General features: G+C 47.7%; 1 protein-coding gene across 3 annotated transcripts in view; it reads right to left on the reverse strand.

The window, feature by feature from the left end:
- Positions 1-520: 520 nt before the first annotated feature.
- Positions 521-18,101, reverse strand: part of LOC143290769 (solute carrier organic anion transporter family member 4C1-like) — a 35,661-nt gene continuing 18,080 nt past the window's right edge. For all 3 annotated transcript variants that reach the window (XM_076600281.1, XM_076600282.1, XM_076600283.1), the window contains exons 8-12: positions 14,882-15,077; positions 13,380-13,530; positions 9,316-9,485; positions 7,610-7,674; positions 521-1,726 (exon numbers count right to left, since the gene is read on the reverse strand). In XM_076600281.1, coding sequence (XP_076456396.1) covers positions 1,446-1,726; positions 7,610-7,674; positions 9,316-9,485; positions 13,380-13,530; positions 14,882-15,077 — 863 coding nt within the window. In that variant the 3' untranslated portion in view covers positions 521-1,445. The remainder of the gene's footprint in view (positions 1,727-7,609; positions 7,675-9,315; positions 9,486-13,379; positions 13,531-14,881; positions 15,078-18,101) is intronic.

The raw sequence follows: 18,101 nt of genomic DNA on the forward strand, positions 1-18,101 counted from the left end.
ACCACCCACCCCTTTCCATCACCATCCACCCCTTTCCATCACTATCCACCCCTTTCCACAACCACCCACCCCTTTCCATCACTATCCACCCCTTTCCACCACCACCCACCCCTTTCCATCACCATCCACCCCTTTCCATCACTATCCACCCCTTTCCACAACCACCCACCCCTTTCCATCACTATCCACCCCTTTCCACCACCGCCCACCCCTTTGAATCACTATCCACCCCTTTCCACCACCATCCACCCCTTTCCATCACTATCCACCCCTTTCCACAACCACCCACCCCTTTCCATCACCATCCACCCCTTTCCATCACTATCCACCCCTTTCCACAACCACCCACCCCTTTCCATCACTATCCACCCCTTTCCACCACCGCCCACCCCTTTGAATCACTATCCACCCCTTTCCACCACCGCCCACCCCTTTGAATCACTATCCACCCCTTTCCATCACCACCCACCCCTGTTCTTCACCACTCACCCCTTTCCACCACCACTCACCCCTGTTCTTCACCACTCACCCCTGTCCTACACCACTCACCCCTTTCCTATGACGCTGCCAACACAGGGAAGGCCAGTGGGTTAGCTGTGGGATGTCCACAGTGAATCTTCTGGATTTACGTGATCAGACATGCTTCTTACCAACAACTGAACTGACATGGATAAATTGAAAAGTTCAAAGCTTTTGGCAAGCCCCTAAGCTCCAGAAACTTTGGCACCCAACCTAATGCACGCATCTTCCAGTTCAGACTGCAGGGACTGCAGCCAGCCTCTACAATAAAACTTTTGTAACTGACACAGCTGACTGCACCAGATCATTCCTTCTTACTTGCCACACCCACACCTGTCAACATGACTCACATGAGGCCACACCCACACATATCAACACGACTCAGTTGAGGCCACACCCACACATAACAAGACTTAGCTGAGGCCACACCTACACCTGTCAACATGAATCAGTTGAGGCCACACACACACATGTGAACATGACTCAGTCGAGGCCACACCCACACCTGCCAACATGACTCAGTTGAGGCCACACCCACACACATCAAAATGACTTAGTAGAGGCCACATCCACACATATCAACATGACTTAGTAGAGGCCACACGCACACATATTGACATAACTCAGTTGAGGCCACACCCACAAACGTCAACACAACTATGTAGAGGCCACACCCACACATACCAACATGATTGAGCAAAGGCCACACCCACACATATCAACGTGACTCAGTTGAGGCCACACCCACACATATTAACACAACTCAGCTGAGGCCACACCCACACACATATCAACATGACTTAGTTGAGGCCACACCCACACATATGAACATGACTCAGTTGAGGCCATACCCACACACATATCAACACAACTCAGTTGAGGCCACACCCACACCTGTCAGCCCCTCAGGTGCATGTCGACTCAACTCAGTTGAGGTCCACCGAGCTCAGGTCGGTGCGTTCATCCAGGCGATCCAGCTCCGTGATGGTGTGGGCGGGGGCTTTGGGCGGGCGGTACAGTCGCAGCGCCATGACACACAGGATGATGGACAGGACCTTGGTGCCAGCCACGCCAAAGAAGGCACTGCTGGACATCATGTCTGTGTCGTACAGCCAGCAGGACAGCGAGGCACCACTGCAGCTCTGGCGCCACACCTGACACGTGTTGTCCAGCATGCGTCCAGTGATGATGGGGCCGACAACTGTGCCTGAAACACACACACCACTGCCCTGACTGCAACACACACCCCTGCAACACACACCACCCTGACTGCAACATACACCCCTACAACACACACACCACTGCCCTGACTGCAACACACACCACCCTGACTGCACACACACCACCCTGACTGCAACACACACCACCCTGACTGCAACATACACCCCTGCAACACACACCACCCTGACTGCAACACACACCCCTACCCTGACTGCAACAAACACCCCTGCAACACACACCACCCTGACTGCAACACACACCCCTACCCTGACTGCAACATACACCCCTGCAACACACACCACCCTGACTGCAACAAACACCCCTGCAACACACACCACCCTGACTGCAACACACACCACCCTGACTGCAACACATACCCCTGCAACACACACCACCCTGACTGCAACAAACACCCCTGCAACACACACCACCCTGACTGCAATACACACCACCCTGACTGCAACACATACCCCTGCAACACACACCACCCTGACTGCAACACACACCCCTGCAACACACACCACCCTGACTGCAACACACACCCCTGCAACACACACCACCCTGACTGCAACACACCCCTGTACCACCACCTTGTCTTGTACTGTTCCTGACATAACACACCCCTACCACTATTATGTCTTGTACTGTTCCTGACATAACACACCCCTGTACCACCATCATGTCTTGTACTGTTCCTGACATAACACACCCCTGTACCACCATCATGTCTTGTACTGTTCCTGACATAACACACCCCTACCACTATTATGTCTTGTACTGTTCCTGACATAACACACCCCTGTACCACCATCATGTCTTGTACTGTTCCTGACATAACACACCCCTACCACTATTATGTCTTGTACTGTTCCTGACATAACACACCCCTACCACTATTATGTCTTGTACTGTTCCTGACATAACACACCCCTGTTCCACCATCATGTCTTGTACTGTTCCTGACACAACACACCCCTGTTCCACCATCATGTCTTGTACTGTTCCTGACATAACACACCCCTGTTCCACCATCATGTCTTGTACTGTTCCTGACATAACACACCCCTGTTCCACCATCATGTACTGTTCCTGACATAACACACCCCTGTTCCACCACCATGTCTTGTACTGTTCCTGACATAACACACCTCTGTTCCACCATCATGTCTTGTACTGTTCCTGACATAACACACCCCTACCACCACCATGTCTTGTACTGTTCCTGACATAACACACCCCTGTTCCACCATCATGTCTTGTACTGTTCCTGACACAACACACCCCTGTTCCACCACCATGTCTTGTACTGTTCCTGACACAACATACCCCTGTTCCACCACCATGTCTTGTACTGTTCCTGACACAACACACCCCTGTACCACCACCATGTCTTGTACTGTTCCTGACATAACACACCCCTACCACCACCATGTCTTGTACTGTTCCTGACATAACACACCCCTGTTCCACCATCATGTCTTGTACTGTTCCTGACATAACACACCCCTGTTCCACCATCATGTCTTGTACTGTTCCTGACATAACACACCCCTACCACTATTATGTCTTGTACTGTTCCTGACATAACACACCCCTGTACCACCATCATGTCTTGTACTGTTCCTGACATAACACACCCCTACCACTATTATGTCTTGTACTGTTCCTGACATAACACACCCCTACCACTATTATGTCTTGTACTGTTCCTGACATAACACACCCCTGTTCCACCATCATGTCTTGTACTGTTCCTGACACAACACACCCCTGTTCCACCATCATGTCTTGTACTGTTCCTGACATAACACACCCCTGTTCCACCATCATGTCTTGTACTGTTCCTGACATAACACACCCCTGTTCCACCATCATGTACTGTTCCTGACATAACACACCCCTGTTCCACCACCATGTCTTGTACTGTTCCTGACATAACACACCTCTGTTCCACCATCATGTCTTGTACTGTTCCTGACATAACACACCCCTACCACCACCATGTCTTGTACTGTTCCTGACATAACACACCCCTGTTCCACCATCATGTCTTGTACTGTTCCTGACACAACACACCCCTGTTCCACCACCATGTCTTGTACTGTTCCTGACACAACATACCCCTGTTCCACCATCATGTCTTGTACTGTTCCTGACATAACACACCCCTGTACCACCACCATGTCTTGTACTGTTCCTGACATAACACACCCCTACCACCACCATGTCTTGTACTGTTCCTGACATAACACACCCCTGTTCCACCATCATGTCTTGTACTGTTCCTGACATAACACACCCCTGTTCCACCATCATGTCTTGTACTGTTCCTGACATAACACACCCCTGTTCCACCATCATGTCTTGTACTGTTCCTGACATAACACACCCCTGTTCCACCATCATGTCTTGTACTGTTCCTGACATAACACACCCCTGTTCCACCATCATGTCTTGTACTGTTCCTGACATAACACACCCCTGTTCCACCACCATGTCTTGTACTGTTCCTGACATAACACACCCCTGTTCCACCACCATGTCTTGTACTGTTCCTGACATAACACACCCCTGTTCCACCATCATGTCTTGTACTGTTCCTGACATAACACACCCCTGTTCCACCATCATGTCTTGTACTGTTCCTGACACAACACACCCCTGTTCCACCATCATGTCTTGTACTGTTCCTGACATAACACACCCCTGTTCCACCATCATGTCTTGTACTGTTCCTGACATAACACACCCCTGTTCCACCATCATGTCTTGTACTGTTCCTGACATAACACACCCCTGTTCCACCATCATGTACTGTTCCTGACATAACACACCCCTGTTCCACCATCATGTCTTGTACTGTTCCTGACACAACACACCCCTGTTCCACCATGTCTTGTACTGTTCCTGACATAACACACCCCTGTTCCACCATCATGTCTTGTACTGTTCCTGACATAACACACCCCTGTTCCACCATCATGTCTTGTACTGTTCCTGACATAACACACCCCTGTTCCACCATCATGTACTGTTCCTGACATAACACACCCCTGTTCCACCACCATGTCTTGTACTGTTCCTGACATAACACACCCCTACAACTATAATGTCTTGTACTGTTCCTGACATAACACACCCCTGTACCACCATCATGTCTTGTACTGTTCCTGACACAACACACCCCTGTACCACCATCATGTCTTGTACTGTTCCTGACACAACACACCCCTGTACCACCATCATGTCTTGTACTGTTCCTGACATAACACACCCCTGTACCACCATGTCTTGTACTGTTCCTGACATAACACACCTCTGTTCCACCATCATGTCTTGTACTGTTCCTGACATAACACACCCCTACCACCACCATGTCTTGTACTGTTCCTGACATAACACACCCCTGTTCCACCATCATGTCTTGTACTGTTCCTGACACAACACACCCCTGTTCCACCACCATGTCTTGTACTGTTCCTGACATAACACACCCCTGTTCCACCATCATGTCTTGTACTGTTCCTGACATAACACACCCCTGTTCCACCATCATGTCTTGTACTGTTCCTGACATAACACACCCCTACCACCATCATGTCTTGTACTGTTCCTGACATAAACACCCCTACCACTATTATTTCTTGTACTGTTCCTGACATAACACACCCCTGTTCCACCATCATGTCTTGTACTGTTCCTGACACAACACACCCCTGTACCACCACCATGTCTTGTACTGTTCCTGACACAACACACCCCTACCACTATCATGTCTTGTACTGTTCCTGACATAACACACCCCTGTACCACCACCATGTCTTGTACTGTTCCTGACACAACACACCCCTGTTCCACCATCATGTCTTGTACTGTTCCTGACATAACACCCCCCTGTACCACCACCATGTCTTGTACTGTTCCTGACAAACACACCCCTGTTCCACCATCATGTCTTGTACTGTTCCTGACATAACACACCCCTGTACCACCACCATGTCTTGTACTGTTCCTGACATAACACACCCCTGTACCACCACCATGTCTTGTACTGTTCCTGACATAACACACCCCTACCACCACCATGTCTTGTACTGTTCCTGACATAACACACCCCTGTACCACCACCATGTCTTGTACTGTTCCTGACATAACACACCCCTGTACCACCACCATGTCTTGTACTGTTCCTGACAACACACCCCTACCACCATCATGTCTTGTACTGTTCCTGACATAACACACCCCTGTTCCACCATCATGTCTTGTACTGTTCCTGACACAACACACCCCTGTACCACCATCATGTCTTGTACTGTTCCTGACACAACACACCCCTGTTCCACCATCATGTCTTGTACTGTTCCTGACACAACACACCCCTGTACCACCACCATGTCTTGTACTGTTCCTGACATAACACACCCCTGTTCCACCATCATGTCTTGTACTGTTCCTGACATAACACACCCCTGTTCCACCATCATGTCTTGTACTGTTCCTGACATAACACACCCCTGTTCTACCATCATGTCTTGTACTGTTCCTGACACAACACACCTCTGTTCCACCATCATGTCTTGTACTGTTCCTGACATAACACACCCCTGTACCACCACCATGTCTTGTACTGTTCCTGACATAACACACCCCTACCACTATTATGTCTTGTACTGTTCCTGACATAACACACCCCTGTTCCACCATCATGTCTTGTACTGTTCCTGACATAACACACCCCTGTTCCACCATCATGTCTTGTACTGTTCCTGACATAACACACCCCTGTACCACCACCATGTCTTGTACTGTTCCTGACACAACACACCCACACCCCACTCCCTGTGTGGTCAACAAGACGCTTGCATCAGCTGGACATGCTGCAGTAAATGACACCCAAACTGAACTGAACGACGAAGAAAACATTTACGTCACACTGGGACCACGCCTGAAGAAGAAGAAGAAGAAGAAGAAGAAGAAGAAGAAAGAAGAAGAAGAAGAAAGAAGAAGAAGAAGAAGAAATGGAAATACTCTGAGACTGTGGTCTTTGTATGAGAATTCCCTGTGTCAAATGCATGTGACAGGGGAAGTAACTGAGTTTGTAGGTCTTTTTTCTTCTCTTCTGTCAGTTTTTCTTCACACAAACACACACACACACACAAACAAATACAGAAATATAGAAATAAATAACTGTGCAAGCTCTTGTACAAGAAAAGGAAGTAATAAAAGTATTAGTTATAAAAGATAAAATAAACTACATTCCATGAAGACGTCCTGAATATGAATTTGTGTGTGTGTGTGTGTGTGCGTGTGTGTGTGCATTTGTGCATGTGTGTGCGTGTGTGCATGCACATGTGTGCATGCAAAGATATGGACAGTGTCTGCATGCTATATGGGCTGTACATCTGCCCATCATAAACTAACCACTGCACTGGGAATAAAACTGTTCCTGGAACTGTAGGTCCACTGTAGGGTGGTCACTCTAAGCCCACTCCTGTCTAACAGTGAGCATGGGAGACCAGTCCACAAATGCAGAAGAGGAAAAGTCTGTTACCTTCCAGCAAACCAAGAACTGAATATATATATATATATATATATTGGCAACAGAAAATAAATCAGTATTGCCCATTTAGCCACACCAACAAGTTCATCAATGAGGTTTTACTGACATTAAAGTACAAAAAAATAATCTAAAAAATAATGATAGATAAGAATAAAGAATAAAATAACATGGAATTAGAAAAGGACAACAAAACCAAAACATACTGGAAACGGGATACACAAACCTCAGGAACCACGTACATGTCCAAACAAAATCACTTTATGTTCTAAAAAAGAAGGCAGTATCACTAAAGATGGCCAGACGTACCTAGTATGCGCACAATCATCTGCTTCAAGCCCTGAGCAAATGTCTTGATCTCCTCCGGAACACACCTGCGGCATACATAATAGGGTCAGTCCACAAATGGCAGCATCAATACATTCTGCATCATTCACACAGTTGGCAGCATTCATACAGTTTGCAGCGTTCATACATTTTAACAGCATCCAGTTTGCAGCATTCATACAGTTTGCAGCATCCATACAGTTTTCAGTGTTCATACATTTTAAAAGCACCCAGTTTGCAGCATTCATACAGTTTGCAGCATTCACACAGTTTAACAACATTCATACAGCTAGCAACATCCATACAGTTTGCAGCATTCATACAGTTAGCAACATCCCTACAGTTTACAGCATTCATACAGTTTGCAGCATTCATACAGTTAACATTCACACAGTTTATAGCATTCATACAGTTAGCAACATCCCTACAGTTAGCAACATCCCTACAGTTTGCAGCATTCATACAGTTAGCAACATCCATACAGTTAGCAACATCCCTAAAGTCAGCAACATCCATACAGTTTGCAGCATTCATACAGTTAGCAACATCCATACAGTTAGCAACATCCCTACAGTTAGCAACATCCATACAGTTTGCAGCATTCATACAGTTAGCAACATCCCTACAGTTAGCAACATCCATACAGTTTGCAGCATTCATACAGTTAGCAACATCCCTACAGTTAGCAACATCCATACAGTTTGCAGCATTCATACAGTTAGCAACATCCATACAGTTAGCAACATCCCTAAAGTTAGCAACATCCATACAGTTTGCAGCATTCATACAGCTAGCAACATCCATACAGTTAGCAACATCCATACAGTTTGCAGCATTCATACAGTTAGCATAGCATTCATACAGTTAGCAACATCCATACAGTTTGCAGCATTCATACAGTTAGCAACATCCATACAGTTAGCAGCATTCATACAGTTAGCATAGCATTCATACAGTTAGCAACATCCATACAGTTTGCAGCATTCATACAGTTAGCAACATCCATACAGTTTGCAGCATTCATGCAGTTAGCATTCATACAGTTTGCAGCATTCATGCAGATAGCAACATCCATACAGTTTACAGCATTCATACAGTTTGCAGCATTCATACAGTTTGCAGCATTCATACAGTTTTGTTTGTGTGTTGTTGTTTTTAATAGAAAGTGCCTACGGAATGTACATGTCTACTCATAATGATCATACTTTTCCAATCCTTTCATTGTGAATCTATTACCCCTGAATCCTCTAAATTCTCTGGCAAGGGGAGAGCACATTTTTTTTCTCTCTCTGGCAATGAGCTGGTTAAGTTCATTCAGACTTAATATGCCGGCAGTCGTCCATTCACACACACCCACCCTGAAAATGACTGACCACAATGCTGGCAGTCGTCCATTCACACACACCCACCCTGAAAATGACTGACCACAATGCCGGCAGTCGTCCATTCACACACACCCACCCTGAAAATGACTGACCACAATGCCGGCAGTCGTCCATTCACACACACCCACCCTGAAAATGACTGACCACAATGCCGGCAGTCGTCCATTCACACACACCCACCCTGAAAATGACTGACTACAATCAGCTATACACACATGCACCCATGAGCAGAAAGCTCAACTCAACAGCAGAGAGAGAGAAAATGACAAAAACACAAGAGACTGCAAAGCGGAGAGAACTGACCTCAGCTGGACTGAGTCGCCCGGGGCCACAGCGATCATGCTGAAGCCGGTGAGGAGGAAGAGGAGGACGATGAAGGGGTACAGGATGTCACATGCCTCACGACAGCCCGTCGACTGGACTGTCAGGTTGCCCATCATCCCTCCACCAGCCAGGCAGCTACAGTTGATGTACTGCACAACAACCACAGTCAGGCCTTCGATCCAGTGGTCAGGGTTCCATCCCTCCTTTAAGCCTGGTCTTGTGTCTTTGGGAAAGGCACTTTCAGGAAATTTTCTTCCTAAAATTATGTTAGTAACATACTTACCGTGACCCACTAGTGCAGATTCCGGCAGGAGTCTGACATTCCTGTCCTGTGCAAACTACTACCTGCCTATGCAGAAAAAATGAAAGTAGCTACAGCCGATAACCTCCCAAAGTAGGTTACCTCCCCTGTGCATCCCTGACTAGCGCCCTCTTTTTCCGGCAGCCATCTTGACTCCTGATCCTGTGCTCTTCATACAGCTAAGTTTTTTTTCTCGTATTTCTGTCTGTCTATCAATTCTTTGACACTCATGTTTTGTGTCTGATGCAGACTTGTATCAAGTTACAAACTAACTGAGCTCGTTTGGCCAATCAAGCTAAAATCATGGCGCAATCTCGATCCCAGGGGCCCTCTACATACAGGTACAGTATCTGGGGCAGAAATTAAGCCTTGCGTCAATAATAAGCCTTGCACACTATTATATTATAAAAATCTCTCAGTACAATTACTCTAATTTTCTTCGCTTCACTCAGGTGTGAAAGGGTCAGTGACCGGTTGGGGAAGGTTAAAACGGCTGAAGGTGAGGACTGGGCCTCAATGTCCTGTGCCCAGCCCTTGATTGGGCCTCAATGTCCTGTGCCCAGCCCTTGATTGGGCCTCAATGTCCTGTGCCCAGCCCTTGATTGGGCCTCAATGTCCTGTGCCCAGCCCTTGACACAGTGGATATGAAAGGGGCCTCAATGTCCTGTGCCCAGCCCTTGACACAGTGGATATGAAAGGTGAGGACTGACTGGGCCTCAACGTCCTGTGCCCAGCCCTTGACACAGTGGATATGAAAGGTGAGGATTGGGCCTCAACGTCCTGTGCCCAGCCCCTGACACAGTGGATATGAAAGGGGCCTCAATGTCCTGTGTCCAGCCCTTGACACAGTGGATATGAAAGGTGAGGACTGGACCTCAACACCCTGTGCCCAGCCCTTGACAAAGTGGACATGAAAGGTGAGGACTGGGCCTCAATGTCCTGTGTCCAGCCCTTGACACAGTGGATATGAAAGGTGAGGACTGGGCCTCAATACCCTGCGCCCAGCCCTTGACACAGTGGATATGAAAGGTGAGAACTGGGCCTCAATGTCCTGTGTCCAGCCCTTGACACAGTGGATATCAAAATGAAAATTACCTGAAATTCTAGAGGGGTCCAGGCATGCTCCCTCGGAAAATGTTTGAAATTCATATTCAAAACGGTGCAGTCTGGCACAGATTGAAGCACTTTTCGGTCCAACCAGGACCAGGACCACTTGTTTGTACAGTAAAGTGTAGAATGGTGCATTTTTGGTCAGGATTAATTAACAATGCAACTGATAAATTATCATGTAAAGCATATTCTGCTTTATACAGATTATTTTCATAAATAGATTTCCCATCAAAGTGGCTAAACTTCATCAAGAATATTTTGATGGACAGTGGTTATGACTGTGTTTGGTTTTCACATACATTCCATGGTAAAGATTTCTTTTGTTGAAATATCACACAAAGTCTAAAAGATATGTATGTTCAGTCATGGAAAAAATATCTCGAAGACAGTACTAAATGTCTCTCATATAGGAGCACCAAACCCAACTTTTGTCAAGAAAAATATATCTCACAACTTCCAGATACTTACATATATCCTCTGATAAAGTTTCGTTGCAGTCATCATAAACTGCAGATCGAAACAGGAAGAAGAGAAGGCAAAAACAGAGAAAACAGAATTTGCAAGGAATGTAATGTGGGTACTGTTGGGGATGGATTTCGTTTTGTTTTACAATGTCCCCAAAATACTGTAATTCGAAATAAATTGATACCACATAAATATAAATCACATATGTCTGTCACGGCTCGTGACGGTTGATATGCTTGTGTTCATGTGCAACTCTTTTCCATCCCTTCTCCCCCTTTCTCTCCCTCCCTCTCCTCTCTCTCTCTCCCTTCTCCCCCTTTTTCCATCCCTCTCCTTCACCCCCCCTCTGTCCCCTTTCATGCTTTTACACGTGCATATCCGAGGATATGTGTATGTCATGTCCCTTCTCCTGAACGGTTTGTGAACTCTGAGAGTGTTCAGAAGTCTATATGGTGGGGAGAGAAAGATTTCTCGGGGCTTTTGATGCCAAGCTTTGTCAAGCGACGGATCACCGTTCCAGCGAGGGAGCTGTTGGGTGTCGTCCGACAGAAGTAGTGGGGTGTGTACGTTGTCACCCCCTTTCTGTGTGTGTGGGTCTGTGTTTCACCCTGGGCAGCGGTGTGCCCATTTACCTGGTGACAGGTGAGGGAGTCTGTGTTTGTCTGCGTAATATTAATGTAGTGTTGTGAATTGTGATATTGGTTGACGTTAAAGTGAGGTTTAGGTTACTTGCAAGGTCGGGGTGATGTGTTTTTTAGTGGAAATCTTTTAAATCCAGCACTCTTTTATCGCTAAATATTCGGGGGAAATTAGTAAATTTGTTGTTTGGGTGTATCATTTTGCCATAATTATATTCAGCTCGGATTGTTTCAGGTCTGTAATGGTGATTGTCTAAGTGCAGTCTGTAAACTTTCCCAAACATTTTTGGTGAGGATGGAAATGTGATGCAATTGTAATGTAGCCCGACTGGTGCTGTTTATATTATTCGGAACTAGCATGATGGAAAACGAAATATTATTGCCATTCGTATTAGTCATGATGTACGTTGGGGCTGTGTTAGTTTAACCCTTTTATTATTTGGAAATGCGAAAATGCTTTTCACGGCGATAGTTTTGTACACCGAGGCTGATAGTTATGTAAAGTGAAAGGTTATCCACTTTGTTTAGCGTAATGCATATTGCTTAAGGAAGAGATAAGTGGGAATGTACTCTTTTGGAACTAGTAAATAAGAACATAGTCAACAGAGCCAGTGAGGTGTTACAGGTTTTCCTGTTCCCTCCCTTCCGTGCCACTGCCTTCGACGGGTCTCCGGGACAAGCCTGGAATGGTCCTCGTCCCCCTTCTAACGTGTCACCCCGAAACTCCCTCACCCCCGTTCCCGTTCCCACTTTCCCACTGTCCCTCTTCCCTGACCAGCTCCAGCCAGCAAATACCAGCGTGGTCCGTCCTTGGCTGTCAGCGTATGCCTGAACTCTGGCAGCGTGTTTGAGTAGAACTAGCGCTGCAGTTGATTGCAAATTGTATTGTGCTGTAGTTAGACAGAGGTTATTTTTGGGTGGGTGTGAGTAATGCTTGGGTTTGTGGTGTTCATTTATTTCTGTATGTTTGCATGACCACAGTAAAATGAGCTGAACTTTTCTGTGTCTCCGTGTTTGTGTTGTTGGGACGTTAGTTAGTCTGGGAAGGGGCGGGGGTTCATGGCCAACCCCTTACGGGTTGTGACAATGTCAATGTTTGGTTTACGCAATTTATTCAGTGCTGGGAAGAAAACAGAACTTAATCTAAGTAAATTCATAAAACTTGGAAAGGCTGTGTAACTTTTGTTACATCTAAAACATAATAAATAAATATTATTGTTAATATGTTTAAGTTTGATTTGTTTTGCTGCAAATCATTATCATTAAAGCATGTGTGTGTGCATGTGTGGGTGTGCATTTTTGTGTGTTTCGGAGACATCGTTGGACTGAAGTTGTGATTCAATGAGTATGTATTGTTATTGTATCCTCCACACCCCAAAAGGGTCAAAAAAGATTAAATTTCTTTGAATCTTCTTGATGATTTTAACTTTTGCAGCGTCTTCCGGACACATGATGTCAGAGGAAAGACAGAGAGAAAGACAGACACAGAGAGAGAGAGAGAGACACACACACACACACACAGGAATTACCAGTCCATGGTGTGTGCCCGAGGTGCAACCAGCATGACAGGGAGAGAAGTACATGGTGTTGTTGTGGTCACACACTGGTATGAACACATCTGTGCTGCAGTGACACGCCGCGTTACACGAAGACATCAGTGTGATGTCCTCTTGCGTCACACTGCAAACACACCCACAGAATGAAAACATCCGTGTAACATCTTCATGCGTCACACCACAACACACCCACAGAATGAACACATCTGTGCTGCAGTGATACACCGCATTACACGAACACGTCAGTGTGATATCCTCATGCGTCACACTGCAAACACACTCACATAGAATGAACATATCCATGTGATGCCTTCATGCATCACACTGCAAACACACCCACATGGAATGAACACATCCGTGTAATGTCCTCATGCGTCACACCACAACACACCCACACAGAATGAACACATCTGTGCTGCAGTGACACGCCGCGTTACACGAAGACGTCAGTGTGATGTCCTCTTGCGTCACACTGCAAACACACCCACAGAATGAAAACATCCGTGTAACATCTTCATGCGTCACACCACAACACACCCACAGAATGAACACATCTGTGCTGCAGTGATACGCCGCATTACACGAACACGTCAGTGTGATATCCTCATGCGTCACACTGCAAACACACTCACATAGAATGAACATATCCATGTGATGCCTTCATGCATCACACTGCAAACACACCCACATGGAATGAACACATCTGTGTAATGTCCTCATGCGTCACACCACAACACACCCACACAGAATGAACACATCTGTGCTGCAATGACACGCCGCGTTACACGAAGACATCAACGTGATGTCCTCATGTGTCACACTGCAAGCACATCCACACAGAATGAACACATCTGTACTGCTGTGACACGCCGCATTACACGAACACGTCAGTGTGATGTCCTCATGTGTCACACTGTGAACACACCCACATAGAATGAACACATCTGTGCTGCAGTGACACACCGTTTTGCATGAAGACCAGTGTTCCCCATGGACCTAAAATTTTGAGGGTCAATATGACCCTGCTCAGAGGGTAAGGGACAGTGACTCACCTCAGACGGTAAGGGACGGTGACGGTGACTCTCCTCAGAGGGTAAGGGATGGTGACTCTCCTCAGAGGATAAGGGACGGTGACTCTCCTCAGAGGGTAAGGGACAGTGACTCACCTCAGACGGTAGGGGACGGTGACGATGACTCTCCTCAGAGGATAAGGGACGGTGACGATGACTCTCCTCAGAGGGTAAGGGATGGTGACTCACCTCAGAGGGTAAGGGACAGTGACTCACCTCAGAGGGTAAGGGACAGTGACTCACCTCAGATGGTAAGGGACAGTGACTCACCTCAGAGGATACGGAATGGTGACTCACCTCAGAGGGTAAGGGACAGTGACTCACCTCAGATGGTAAGGGACAGTGACTCACCTCAGAGGGTAAGGGACGGTGACTCACCTCAGGGGGTAAGGGACGGTGACTCACCTCAGGGGGTAAGGGACGGTGACCCCCACAAACTCCTCACGGCCGCAGTCGATCCACACAATGCCCACAAAGAGGAGCGTCAGGAGGAATCCCACAATGCACAGCTTGATCAGCCCCGGGATGCTGAGCTTCATGCGCTGCGCCACAAAGCCTCCCAGGAACTGGCCTGACGCAGCGCTCGGCACCACCGCCAGACCTAAACATGTGGCATGTCATGTACACCTCTCCCAACACTACACATGTGGCATGGTTCACATACACCTCTCCCCACACTACACATGTGGCATGTCATGTACACCTCTCCCCACCCTACACATGTGGCATGTCATGTACACCTCTCCCCACACTACACATGTGGCATGTCATGTACACCTCTCCCAACACTACACATGTGGCATGTCATGTACACCTCTCCCCACCCTACACATGTGGCATGTCATGTACACCTCTCCCCACCCTACACATGTGGCATGGTTCACATACACCTCTACCCACACTACACATGTGGCATGTCATGTACACCTCTCCCCACCCTACACATGTGGCATGTCATGTACACCTCTCCCCACCCTACACATGTGGCATGTCATGTACACCTCTCCCAACACTACACATGTGGCATGTCATGTACACCTCTCCCCACCCTACACATGTGGCATGGTTCACATACACCTCTACCCACACTACACATGTGGCATGTCATGTACACCTCTCCCCACCCTACACATGTGGCATGTCATGTACACCTCTCCCCACCCTACACATGTGGCATGTCATGTACACCTCTCCCCACCCTACACATGTGGCATGTCATGTACACCTCTCCCAACACTACACATGTGGCATGGTTCACATACACCTCTCCCCACCCTACACATGTGGCATGTCATGTACACCTCTCCCCACACTACACATGTGGCATGTCATGTACACCTCTCCCAACACTACACATGTGGCATGTCATGTACACCTCTCCCCACCCTACACATGTGGCATGTCATGTACACCTCTCCCAACACTACACATGTGGCATGTCATGTACACCTCTCCCCACACTACACATGTGGCATGTCATGTACACCTCTCCCCACACTACACATGTGGCATGTCATGTACACCTCTCCCCACACTACACATGTGGCATGTCATGTACACCTCTCCCCACACTACACATGTGGCATGGTTCCCATACACCTCTCCCCACGCTACACATGTGGCATGTCATGTACACCTCTCCCAACACTACACACGTGGCATGTCATGTACACCTCTCCCCACACTACACATGTGGCATGTCATGTACACCTCTCCCCACACTACACATGTGGCATGTCATGTACACCTCTCCCCACCCTACACATGTGGCATGGTTCCCATACACCTCCCCCCACACTACACATGTGGCATGTCATGTACACCTCTCCCCACACTACACATGTGGCATGTCATGTACACCTCTCCCCACACTACACATGTGGCATGTCATGTACACCTCTCCCCACCCTACACATGTGGCATGGTTCCCATACACCTCCCCCCACACTACACATGTGGCATGGTTCCCATACACCTCCCCCCACACTACACATGTGGCATGGTTCCCATACATCTCTCCCCACACTACACATGTGGCATGGTTCCCATACACCTCCCCCCACACTACACATGTGGCATGGTTCCCATACATCTCTCCCCACACTACACATGTGGCATGGTTCCCATACATCTCTCCCCACACTACACATGTGGCATGGTTCCCATACATCTCTCCCCACACTACACATGTGGCATGGTTCCCATACACCTCCCCCCACACTACACATGTGGCATGGTTCCCATACATCTCTCCCCACACTACACATGTGGCAATGTACACATACACCTCTCCCAACACTACACATGTGGCAATGTACACATACACCTCTCAAACTATTCAATCACCTGACAGCATGGCGGACTGTTCAATCACTTGACAGCATGGCGGTCTGTTCAAACCTCACCTGACAGCATGGCAGACTGTTCAATCACCTGACAGCATGGAGGACTGTTCAAACCTCACCTGACAACATGGAAGACTGTTCAAACCTCACCTGACAGCATGGCGGACTGTTCAATCACCTGACAGCATGGCGGACTGTTCAATCACCTGACAGCATGGAGGACTCTTCAAACCTCACCTGACAACATGGTGGACTCTTTAAACCTCACCTGACAGCATGGCGGACTGTTCAAACCTCACCTGACAACATGGAAGACTGTTCAAACCTCACCTGACAGCATGGTGGACTGTTCAATCACCTGACAGCATGGCGGACTGTTCAAACCTCACCTGACAGCATGGCGGACTGTTCAAACCTCACCTGACAGCATGGTGGACTGTTCAATCACCTGACAGCATGGCGGACTGTTCAAACCTCACCTGACAGCATGGCGGACTGTTCAATCACCTGACAGCATGGAGGACTGTTCAATCACCTGACAGCATGGAGGACTCTTCAAACCTCACCTGACAGCATGGAGGACTGTTCAATCACCTGACAGCATGGCGGACTGTTCAAACCTCACCTGACAGCATGGTGGACTGTTCAAACCTCACCTGACAGCATGGAGAACTGTTCAAACCTCACCTGACAGCATGGTGGACTGTTCAATCACCTGACAGCATGGTGGACTGTTCAATCACCTGACAGCATGGCGGACTGTTCAAACCTCACCTGACAGCATGGTGGACTGTTCAATCACCTGACAGCATGGCGGACTGTTCAAACCTCACCTGACAGCATGGTGGACTGTTCAATCACCTGACAGCATGGAGGACTGTTCAATCACCTGACAGCATGGAGGACTCTTCAAACCTCACCTGACAGCATGGCGGACTGTTCAAACCTCACCTGACAGCATGGAGGACTGTTCAATCACCCGACAGCATGGAGGACTGTTCAATCACCCGACAGCATGGAGGACTGTTCAATCACCTGACAGCATGGCGGACTGTTCAAACCTCACCTGACAGCATGGTGGACTGTTCAATCACCTGACAGCATGGTGGACTGTTCAAACCTAACCTGACAGCATGGTGGACTGTTCAAACCTCACCTGACAGCATGGTGGACTGTTCAAACCTCACCTGACAGCATGGTGGACTGTTCAAACCTCATGGTGGACTGTTTAAACCTCACCTGACAGCATGGTGGACTGTTCAAACCTCACCTGACAGCAT

Source organism: Babylonia areolata, chromosome 16, assembly GCF_041734735.1.
Source record: "Babylonia areolata isolate BAREFJ2019XMU chromosome 16, ASM4173473v1, whole genome shotgun sequence".
NCBI classification, from domain to species: domain Eukaryota; kingdom Metazoa; phylum Mollusca; class Gastropoda; order Neogastropoda; family Buccinidae; genus Babylonia; species Babylonia areolata.